Raw genomic sequence first — 12208 nt, 5'->3', positions numbered from 1 at the left:
AGAGAGAGAGAGAGAGAGAGAGAGAGAGAGAGAGAGAGAGATGAAGGGGGAGGAGGAGAGAGAAGGGGAAAGAGGGAGGGAGAGGGAGAGAGAGAGAGAGAGAAACAGAAAAGAAAAGAGAGGGAGGGAGACAGAAAGAGAGAGAGAGAAGGAGGAGGAGGAGAAGAAGAGAAGAGAAAAGAAGAAAAGAAAAAAGAACAGAAGAGAGACAGACACGGACAGAAACTCTAATGTGAAGCTAGGAAAGCAGAATCAAAGGACAAGCAGAGTAGCCAACCTTCCTGTCAACAAGCCTTCATCCAGACTTGCAATACCCTGCTAAGTCCTGACCTTATTTCTTCCTGAAGTAGAAAAGCCTTCTGGGGTGAGTAGCCAAAGTCATGACGACATCACCTGATATTTGTACAAATAGGAGACTGGGCTCGGTTCATCAACTTGCTCAAATTCAGAACAGGCAGTGAAGAATGCAGTGCCCCAAGCTAAATCCTTGAAGGAAAATGATCAGGCCTAGAAAAATTAAGGTTCTAGGAAAGAATGTCAGTTGGATTTGGATAACCAATAACTATTGGATCTATGTCCCTATGAAAGTAGTGCCATACTTCCTCCTGCAAGATACCTGAGTAAGCATCATCTCTGTGAGCTCATTAAGTGCAGGAAGGTGGGGGAAGTATGTTGTATTACTCCAAGTACATGAAGAGTGCATTGAAATCTTTACTCTCCTCCAACAATTCTAACTGTTGCATCACCCATTTGTAGTTTAAAGGCAGCAGAAGGACTTCAGGGACACAGGCAAATTCTTGGCATAAAGCAGACCTGGCCCCGAGAGCCAGAGGTCTAGACAAAGGAGCAAGTTAGAGCTCCTTTCTTTATTACGTAAGCCCAGACATTCCAACAACCAATAACATTGCTATAATAACAATTCCTTTAACTAATGATGTAAGTCAGTCAGTTGTGAGTTTTGAAGACAGAAAATCTGGTAAATGCTACTCAAAAATGCTTGTAAATTTATTAATTCAATTCTGTCCCATGTATTTTCGGTCAGTCAATAAGCATTTATTAAGCACCTACTATGTGCATTGTGAAATGGTTGTACCCCATTGGGAAGCTGTCAAGCACATACTGGCACACTCATAGGTAGAGAATACTTCTTCCATGATCTCTACCTAATGCCTTGAATGAACTGGCCAATCATGCCAACAGCCAATTTCAAGCCAACTAAAGTTCCATGCCTGATGATATCTATTTTAACTGCCTTTAAAAAATCAGAAAAAATCCAAGAAGATGCTAGACGGTGCTGCCTATTTAGTAAACAAACAAAAGTTTGGTGTTTTTTTTTTTAAATAAGGGTTTCTTTTTCTTCGGTGAGCTACAACAGCATAGAAAGAGACTGAATTGACACTGCTCAGCTTTGCCCACTATTGGGGGCTCCCCTCAAAGAGTGGATTCTGTGTGACAGCTTTCAGTTTTAGTGAGCAGGATCTGAATGAAGACCAGTCTAAGAGTCAGGAGACCTGGCTTTTAGTCCAAGCTAATCATTTCTGTCACCTTAGATAAGCTGCTTCATTTCTTTGAACATTCTATGCTTCAGTCATCGTCTGTCAAATCAGGAAAGAGAATGCTTACTTGTACTATGATCTTGTTTTAAGGATCAAATGATGTTGCTTTGAAAAAAAGCACTGGAAAAATCTAACAATACTCTGCTTACCATCATCACCATCACTGTTGACATTTATAGAGTATAAAGCGTGCAAAGTGCTTTATCATACGTTCTCATTTAAGCTTCACAACAACCCTGCAAGGTTGTACTGTGGGAATTATTATCTCCATTCAAGAGATGAGAAAACTGAGGTTCAGAGAAATTAAATGATTTGCCCACAGTCACAAAGATGAAATGCCTGAAGCAGAATTTGAACCCAGGCCTTCTTGTCCCAAAGTCTGACACACTAATTCACTCTGTCATGCTGTCTCCATCAACAACACAGTTGTAGAGTCAAAAGAAGAAGAAAAAAAGCCTCTGAACAAATAAATAATTGTAATAAAACTTGCACACTTTACTGGGTAGCAAAAGTAGAGAACCTTTCAGGCCAGACAATTGTGTGTAAATAAGACTTCATATAATAATACTAATGTAGTGTTTTAGGATTTGAAAAGCATTTTGTAAATACTATCTCATCTTATCCTCACAACAACTCTGGCATATAGGTGCTATTTTTATCTTCATTTTATAGGTGAGGAAACTGAAGTCAAAAGGGGTTAAGTGCCTTCGATCAATTTATCAGTAATCAATGAATAAACATTTATTGAATGTCTACTATGTATGTGCCAGGCAGCGTGCTTGCCTGGGGACACCCAGCTAGTAAGCATCAGAAGCCAGATCTGAACAATGACAACATTAAGAAGGGACAAAACACAGCCAGTGCTCAAGCCATTTTGGGCCCAGAATAAACTGTTATGATTGATCAAACATCCTGTCTTTGATTTTACCCAGTACAAATTTGTATCTCCCTCCCTGCCAAAAACAAAACAAAACAAAACAAAATCTATTAAAACTACATAAATTCACAAGTCAGTAAAAATACATGGCTTAATTCTGAAGTTACGTTTTACATTGCTTATTCTTTTTCTAGTTTTCAGTTTTGTGCCAGTTGGTCTTAAATTGCTTTGCCAATTAATGAAACAGTTACACATTCTAAAAGTTTGACCATAAGCTGAATGTTAAATCTTGGAATGCTTTTACAATAAAAACAATGTTAGGTTCCCAGGCTAGACCATCAGATAGATTACTAAAATCAAAATGTACTAAATTACCAATAGTTCTGAATCTTGGGAACAAACGGTCATGGGGCTTAAGAACGAAAAAGGGAAAGGTTTCTTAATTTTCTATGTGACAGGGTTACCTCAGCCCTTAACACTTAGATACCCCACCCTGGCATGCCCTACTCCCCATTAAAGTACTCCATACATGCTCAGATTTTTAAAATCTAGCCAATGGCTCTCATTCAATCTAGCCTGCTTGTCTATAAAAGCGTCACAAATGCTCAGATTCCTTTAAGAGTCTGGCCAATATGGCAAATCTTTAATAAACCTTGTCTTTGGCTGAAAAAAAAGTACTCCATACATAAAAATTATCTATTTTATTCCCCTCTGGGGGAAAGAACAACTAAGTGCTAGGAGGATTCAGTTATTATTTCATAGATACAAAGAGATGTTCTGAAATCTATAGTTTTAGAAAGGTGCCTGGGGGGGAGGGAGAGGGGTACTGCCAATCTAAGAGACTTTCTTAGTCACACAGCCAGTATAGATGTGTCAGAAGCAGGATCTGAACTCAGGTCTTGGTTACTCAGAGGATGAGATCTGTGAATTAATTTGCTTGATAAGAACTAGCACAATGGGTACAGCTGGTATCACATTAAATAGGCTTCAGTTCAAGTCTCTCCTCAGGTCCATAATTGGTGGGTAACCTTGGACAAGTCACTTAACTTCTCAGTGTCTCAGGCTATTCTCTAAGACCATTGTTGCAAAGAGTGCACCAGTTGGCACTGGAAGAGGGAATTTTCTCCCTGGGAGTTCCTAAATCCATGGCCAGAACTGATTCATACTTAAGATTTTTATATATTTTTATCTTTAAAAGGGATACTTGTCAACCTACAAGAATATCTAATAGGTAGAAATTCAGGTTTAGTAAGGAGAAAAAAGTGAAGAATTCAGGCAGTTATAGGGGAAGATGTTATGTCAGAAGGCACCCTGGACCCTGCTCCGTGCCACCCTCACTTTGCCTGGGAATCTAGACCCTAAGATCAGTTATATTATGCTATGCTATTATGCTATTATGCATTATGCCTTCCCCAGGAACAGATTATTCTTGACTTCTACTTACAAATTCCCAGAGTCTCTCTAAGACTCACATTTTTTCACAAGAGCTGCAATGTCAAAGGTCACGATAAGAGTAAGGTATAAGGTGGGGTGGGACATTTATGTGTTCACATGGGTCACTGGTATATAAGGTATTTAAAACCCAGGGACTGTCTCTTTATACCACACAATCTAGATTGGGTTATTCAGTCAATGTTTAGCTTTTTTGGTTGTTTTTCCTAACAAACCAACATGACATTTTACAAATAGATCAATTCATTATGCTACCTTCTATCTATCTTCAAAGGGGATAGCAGAAAGAACCATTTTTTGACAAAGAGAATACACAACTAGTTTAAACCATAAACCCGAACTTCGAAAATGGATGAATTGGAAAACACAGATTATGGCTCAGGATGGGTACATCTTATTCAGGAGAAACAGCATAGATTTTTCTTAAAGCAGGATGAGATAGGGAGGGGTAGAATAGACTAGTAGATGGAATTATATTCATGTGAGGAAATCCAGAAACCAGAAAAGAGAAGTGCAGTGGACAGAAAGTGGGCAAAGATCAACAGAGACAGAAACAGATGTAATATTGTCATCTGAGCAGACAGACCACCCGGATGGAAAAAAGAAACAAATGAGGAGCCCAGAAACAGATCACAAACTTGACACAAAGGCGTAATATAGGATGGAGGACTTCTAATTGTCTAGATGTCTGCTGGAGCCTTCTCTCTCTGCCTAAAGCCAAGCAGCTAATAACTTCTCAATTTGGGAGTTTATTCCTCATCCTATTAGTGTCTATTCTCTGTTTCACTGTATTGATTCAGCTTTTGGTTACATCATTAACATTTCCAAAGTCTGAGATTTAGCTACATGGGAGACAGCGTGCTTTTCTTCTCTTCTTGAAAAAGAGGCAACTCACTGTTCAGAACGTTGCTTATTCTCTTTCTAATGAGCTTACAAACCCCACACCAGGTATTTTGTATACATCATTTTCCACAAATATATCAAGCATGAGCTACATTTCTTCCTCATTGTCATAGAGTTGCAGCCTGGGGTGGCCCCACTGAGTCCTCAAGCACCAGGAAGCATGTGGCTTCCTCCATTCCTCATTCAGGAACCTTACTTGGGTGGTGGAGAGAGAAAAAAGAACTACCAATGTATAAATACGGCAGCCTGAGGCCATTTAGTGACAGAATAAAGCACTCCTCAATAATCCCAGAGGGCTTCACAGTGATGCGACATGTTGAATAACTCATGTTAATGAGGAAAGCTCTAAGTCATCAAGAAAAGATTAAATTAGGTTCAGTATTTTGTGCTTAAGAGATGGAGACTGGACTTGTAAATTCATTGACATAGTGAACTCCCAGATGAGGAAAATCCTTCTTCCGATGCCAGTCAGGATCTTCTCTACAACTTAAAACTTTATGAGAGTTGCTTAGAACACTAAAAGGTTAAGACTTGGGGTCATATAGCCAGTATGTCAGAGACAGGTCCTGACTCCAGGTCTTCTTGGCTTTCAAAGCCAACTCTTTATCCATTACATTTTCTAACTCTTTGAAGAGAGCAAAGAAATATGTAATCTACTCTAGTAAGATTTCCATTAAAAATTATTTACATAGTAATCTTAGAAGTGAAAAGGCATAAGCTTTAGTGAGCTAAAAATTCATTTATTGGAATACCTCACTCCCTTATGATGCCAGGTAAGTGTGACATTATTGTATTATTATTATTATTACCACTATTATTATTAAAATCGAATATGCCAGTAGAAAGTTCATTACTATAGAGATCCCTAGCAAACTATGCAAAAACAAAAAAAGGATCCGCAACACAAAATATAACTTTGAGTTAAGCATGTACATTCGATTTGATTAGTCTATTCATTTAAAGAATCTATATGGTCATTGGAAAGGCACTTTAACCATCAGTAATCAGAGCCAGAAGGAACCTTAAGGATGATCTAGTATCTAGTCTCTCATTTTTATTTTTCATGTGAGAAAGCGACAACCCATAAATACAGAATGACTTCTCCAAGTTCATGATGGCATAAGTGGAAAGGGGAAATCATATCTCCTAACTCCCACTTTAAGTCTTCTTACACGAAATAACCATTTGGTAAAACTTTAGCTTATATGAACCAAAGTCATTTTAAAGAATTGAACCTCTGTTTTTATAAGTTTCAAATCCACAGAACATCAAAGACATTTTCTTATAAAACTAAGAGCCCTCTAAGGAATAATCTAAGAAAATTAATTAGTCATATACTTGTATCTGCATGGAAACATCATGATTTTAACTAAAACTATTTGAGTGCTATTTCAAACAGTGGAAATAATGTTAAGAAAACCAAGTTCTTTTTCAGAAGAGAGAATGATATATTGACTCAATGACTCTTGTTTCTTGATTACTTACCAATTTAGATAACGCTCTAGAACCTGCGTAGATTATCCCCACAAACAGCATTGAAGAGGGAAGCCATGACAGAACCTTGGCCCTGGGGGAGGGGGTAAAATTCACACTTCATTACCAAATAGCATGTCAATCATAAAAGGCACAACTAATTAGCAGCAGAGCCTGCAGAGAGACCACATAGAGTTAAGAGTGATGATTTGACAGTAATTGACAGGTTATGTGAGATGTATTTTGGTGTCCAATGAAAAATGAGTCAGGCAAAGTCCTCCCTCACTCTTTTGAGAAAGTAAGGAAGAAAGGAAAAAAGAAAGAAAGAGAAAGAGGAAAAAGAAAAGGAAAGAAGGGAGGAAGGAAGGAGGGAAGGAGGGAGGGAGGGAAGGAAGAAGGGAGGGAGGGAAGGAAGGAGGGAGGGAAGGAGGGAGGGAGGGAAGGAAGGAGGGAAGGAAGGAAGGAGGGAGGGAGAGAAGGAAGGAGGGAGGGAAGGGAGGAAGGAAGGAGGGAGGGAAGGAGGGAGGGAGGGAAGGAAGAAGGGAGGGAGGGAGGGAAGGAAGGAAGGGAGGGAGGAAGGGAGGAAGGGAGGAAGAGAGGAAGGAAGGAAGGAAGGAAGGAAGGGAGGGAGGAAGGGAGGAAGGAAGGGAGGGAGGGAGGAAGGAAGGGAGGGAGGGAGGAAGGAAGGAAGGAAGGAGGGAGGGAAGGAAGGAAGGAAGGAGGGAAGGAAGAAAGAAAGAAAGAAAGAAAGTAAAAGAAAAAAAGTACACTCCTGTTTAATTTTCCCTTCAAATTTCTGATTGATCCACTTAGCACTACTGCTTCTATAATGGGGATTGATATGAGATGGAAACAGAGCATTACAAGCCAGAAGAAAGAAGAGATTTTGAATTTTAATCAGAGTCAAACAGAGATAGGGGGAGGGGGAAGAATTCCATCCAGGTTTCTGCATTTAAAAGGTGCTGACAAAACTCACAGTCTTTCAGCAGTGTAGAAACAAGAGTTTAGCACCTAGTTGACAAGGATAAGTAATTAAAATAGTAGGATTAGATGGCGGAATGGGGTGGAGTGAGCTCCCTCCTTGCCCCACCTCTGCTCCTTTCCCTGCAAGGGTCCCACTACTCAGCAGGGTCCCCAGCAGCCTTGTGCCAGGCTTCCTAGGGTCTCCTATGAGGTAGTGTCCCACACTCCTCGATTTTAAGTGAGGGTGCCTTCCATACCATCTGCCCCAGGAATGGTTTGTGGTATGACTATGTGCCAGTCACTGTACTAAATACGTCACAAATACTATCTCATTTGATTCTCACAACAACCCCGGCAGGTAGATACTGTTATTTTCCTCATTTTACAGTTGAGAAAATTGAGGCAAAGGATAAGTAACTTGTCCAGAGTCACACAGCCAGTAAATGTCTGAGGTCAAATTTGAACTCTTCATAACTCCAGGCACAGTGTTCAATCCCCTGCATGACCCAGCTGCCTCCAGGCAGACTTTGAGGAGACAATGTAGTAAGACAGAAAGAATATTCACTGGCTCTGGAGTCAGAGACCCTGGGCTCCACTCTCACCCCTGAATCTTAATAACACATGTATTAATAATACCTTAATAATACCAGTAGGTCATCTGAACTCCCTGAGCCTCAATTACTTTATCTGCAAAATAAACAAGTTGGAGTAGATGTCCTCTAAGGTCTCTTCTAACTATAGTTCTGTGATTACTCTGGGAGTAAAAATTCCTAGTTACAGCTCTGCAAATAAGTGAACTATTCTTTATCTCTCAAATACGTTAAAAATAAAAGTCATAGACCAGTGCCAAATTGTTAAAAAAAAAAAAAATGACTGAGTGTTGTTCCTTCTGTTTGACTAAGAAAGCTTCTTTTGACAAATGTACCCGACAGCTCCACCCAACCAAAGTAAAAGGAATGATATCCTTACAGGACAAGAGCCAAATGGAGAGTGATGAAAAGCCATCTCTACAGCCTCACAAAGGCTGCTTAAACCATTAATCTGACATTTCCTGTACACCCAGTTTCTGGGAATCTTCAAGGACTAAGGAGAAATTTTCTTTGATTCAATTATGGCACTATTAGGAACTGCCTTTTCAGTGTGATTTACAGCTTGTAACATGCTATAATCTTGTCCCTCACAAGAAAAGCACTCCTCTTCCCCAGACAGTCCAGGGTCCAGGTTACTGATGCCCCATCTCACTGCCTGTCACTTATAAATGGGTTTCCATCTAGTGCTTGAAACTCCTGTCATTTTAACAACCGACGCAAACAAATGAAGCTATTCCAGCAAAAGGCACTCATTTCAGGTAATTCAACGCTGAGTGTCAGTTATCGGAAATTGCCCAACATGAATGGTACTTGCCCACAAGTAAGTTCTTCAGAGGTCTGAAGTGCATGTGCAGACACGTCATCCCTCACGCCCCCATTCTGCCTTTGTTCAAGCTGCAGAACCCTGAAAGACAGACAGTTCCTTGCCTGCTGCAAAGCAAAATTAAAACACAAGTCATCTGTGAGAGATTCCCTGGCTCCCAGAAGTACTGGAGTAAAGAGATGTCTGAAATCTAAACCCCAAGGCAAACAGAGTGGGGAAAACAGAATACTGCTTTGGGGCCAAAACCTTCTCCAACGCTTCAAGAAGGGTCAGCCTATTGCTAAATTTCTTCCAGGAAAAGGCTTCGGCATTAAGTGTCTCTGGTTCTAGCCGACATGGGGTACTGCAAACAGGATACAAGCAAGAAACAGAAACAGTCAAGTGTAGTGTTGTGGTAAGAAGGATAGAGGATAGATGTCAACATCAAGAAAGGATCAGCTCCTTTAAGGAAGGAGACTGTGTTTTGGGTAAAATGGCAGCTGGCACAGCTGGAGGCATAGGTCCTTGGTATGTAAGGTCAACGAGATTGCAAATATTTGTTCTTGATTCCCTCTTGCGAAATAAACAAAGCAAACTCCTGCTGGCTTAGATATTCCAAGAGACACCAGTAAGGCTGAAAAGTCACTAGACCTGAAGGAAAAGAAAACATTGCTGGGGAACATCTTGTCTGTTTATTCTTCTACCCCAAAACACAATAAAAAAATAGGGGAAAGAAACAAAACAAAATAAAAACAAGAGTCATGGCTTAAACCAAAAAGATTTTGGCAAATTTCTGAAATATGTGTTGCTTTGCATTAGATACACACAACCTCCCAAAGTGGGAAAGATTATTTATCTCCACATGTGCCATTGACCATACAGACACTCTGGGAGCTGGTACCTGGGTTGCCATAAGGGCACAGAACTAAGCTATCTTCAACACAATTTGAAAGTCATTAGAAGCACAAACTCTGAGTTGGAAAGGAAGTCAGAGGTTTCATCCAAGCAGCACTTAACAGGAATACACTTTTCAACAACACCAACAAAGTCATCCAGTCTCCACTTGAAGACCTTCTTCAATGAAGAGGAAGCTACTACTTTCTGAGGTATCCCACTCTACTGCAAGACAGCCCTAACTGGGAGGGAAATGTTTCTCCTTACATCCAATATATTTAATCTACCTATCTGAAATTTCCACCCATTTTTCCTAGTGCCACCCACTGGGGTAGGAAAAGTATAAAGCCTTTTCTAAGTAACAGGCACTCAAATACTTGAAGGCAGCTGCTGGTTTCCCTTCTCTAGGCTAAACATCCCATTTCTTTCTTATGGTATAGTTTTCAAGCCTTTCCTCATCTTGATTACCCGACTCTAGCTTATCAATGCTTTTCCTAAAATGCAGTGCCCACAACTGACCCAGGACATGGTACAAAAAAGCTATCACCACCCTCAGTCTTGACTATCATGTTTCAGTTAACGGAGCCTAAGAAAGCTTCTTTGGCCACTCTGTTACAATGGTTCATTCATATTGAGCTTAAAGTCCACTAAAAACCCCAGATCTTTCTCATATGAACTTGAAACAGAACATTAGTCAGCCTTACTTTGAGTTTTGCCTTTAAATGTTTTGCATCATTTTCTTCTGCATTTGTGTCTTGAATGTCCCTGCCACCATAACAGCTATTCCAGTGACGTTCTTTTTGTTTATGTGCCCAATTCTTCCAGCCAACTTCTTGACTTTGAGTTTGATGTTAGGGCTGGGCTAGTGCTTCTGGAAGGAAGCAGCTGGCCCTGGTGCTGCTTTCTTGGTGTACTGATGGTTAGGTTATTCCAGGATCTCAGGGACAAGCTGGGGGACCTGCAAGCTTTCTATGCTCCCAAAGTGGTCTGATGGCAAATAAAGGTGCTGCATCCCTGGTCTGAGCCCAGCAAATTCCTGACCTGGGTCTGGATCTGAGCGAAAGCAGACTGCCACTGATCAACAGCAGAGTACAGTAGACAGTAGGCAGCCTCTATCAGTGGCTAGAAAGCTTTGTTCATTCAAAGTGCCAGAATTGTAGGTTCCCCTTTGATCTGAGATGCCTGTCCTGGTTATTCCTTTGCAGGGTGGGCTAGATGCTAGAACTGAGTCCTCACTCTGCTCCTGGTGTTTGAGTCATACAGCTGTTGTTTACTTCTGAAAATCCTCCTTTCCTCCTTTCTCAATATACTGCCCAGGGCCTTCCTATCAAGGAATGCCACCCTTAGGTACAGCTATTTTCTCAATCCACCCTAAATCTGTTACTCAGAACTCAGTAGTGTACAACCAAGCTGCCAGTCATCACCTGTCCCACTCTGGGTAGGCGGTGCCCTGGTATGGGTCTAGGACCTCCACTCTCCCTGGTTCATAGCCTCTTCCTGGACACTGGAGTGCTCCAAACACAGCATGTTTTGTCCAACTGGGCTGGACAAATGACTGTAACTTCTGCTGGATCTCTCCAATAAGATTCAAGCTGTTGCATCTTCTAGTTCAGTTTGGAGGAACTTTTATGGGAGAGATTGCTGTACCATTTCCTGCAACTCTGTCATCTTGGCTCTGTTTCTCACTCCAGGTTGCTTCTTCTTAAAAGTCAATATTCAGGCACACGCTTCAAGGTCAATGACAAAAAGAAAGTCCCTACATACACCAAAATATTTATAGCAGCAGTTTTTTGTACTGGCAAAGAACTGGAATAAGTAGGTGTCCATCAATCAGGAAATGGCTAAACAAATTGCGGCACATGAATAAAATGGAATTTTACTATGTTGCAAAAATGATGACTGTGAAAAATACAGAGAAGCAAGGAAGACTGATATGAACTAATTCAAAGTGAAGTAAGCAAAACCAGGAAAACAGTAAATACAATGATTATACCAATGCAAGTGCAAAGAACAACAACAAAACAACCCAAACTGAATGCTGTGAAATTATAATATAGATAATGAAACTGAATTTCAGACAGCTGAAGTTACTTGCCCAAGATCATACAGATGGTCAAGGGAAGAGATGAAATTGGAACCCAGGTATTCTGTTTCCAAATTCAGGCCTCTCTCCACTATATCATGCTGAAATGTCAACAGGTTAAGAAGTATCTCTGGGCAAAAAAAAAAAAAAATATGGCCTAGGCAGAGAAATAAATCACCCTCCAATCCCTGGTCACTAAGTCCTATGTAGATAACATTAGACCAGCCAAAAAGTGATGTGGTCCATTGGAAAAGGCCTAGACCTGAGAGTCAGGAAAACCAGATGCTATTCCTGGCTTTGTCACTAACTGGTAGAAAGAAAAACTTCTAATTTTGAAGTCAGAAGACGTGGGTTCGAGTGCAGTCTCTGCTGCTTACTACCTGCATGACCTTAGGCAAATCACTTAACTTCCTGTGGCCTTAATTTCCTCTACTATAAAATGAGGGGGGGTGGGGCTGGACTGCATGGACTTTGGAATCCCTTCCAGACCTTGAGTCAGGAAGATCTGAGTTCAAATCCAGCCTCAGACACTTACTAGCTATGTGACCCTGAGCAAGTCACTTAACCCTGTTTGCCTCAGTTTCCTCATCTGTAAAGTGAGCTGGAGAAGGAAAT

The 12208-nt window shown here is 40.7% G+C and overlaps 1 protein-coding gene across 3 annotated transcripts in view; it reads right to left on the bottom strand.

Annotated features, from left to right (window-relative positions):
- LOC114031939 (transmembrane protein 241-like) overlaps positions 1 to 12208 on the bottom strand; it is a 170165-nt gene that overhangs the window by 120187 nt on the left and 37770 nt on the right. For 2 of the 3 annotated variants that reach the window (XM_027847156.1, XM_027847157.1), the window contains exon 4: positions 6274 to 6355. The exons of the other annotated variant lie outside the window; for it this stretch is intronic. In XM_027847156.1, coding sequence (XP_027702957.1) covers positions 6274 to 6355 — 82 coding nt within the window. The remainder of the gene's footprint in view (positions 1 to 6273; positions 6356 to 12208) is intronic. 3 annotated transcript variants of the gene reach the window in all.

Source organism: Vombatus ursinus, unplaced genomic scaffold (assembly GCF_900497805.2).
Source record: "Vombatus ursinus unplaced genomic scaffold, bare-nosed wombat genome assembly UNPS02015255.1, whole genome shotgun sequence".
In the NCBI taxonomy this organism is placed as follows: domain Eukaryota; kingdom Metazoa; phylum Chordata; class Mammalia; order Diprotodontia; family Vombatidae; genus Vombatus; species Vombatus ursinus.
This window is presented reverse-complemented; position numbering and strand designations above follow the sequence as displayed.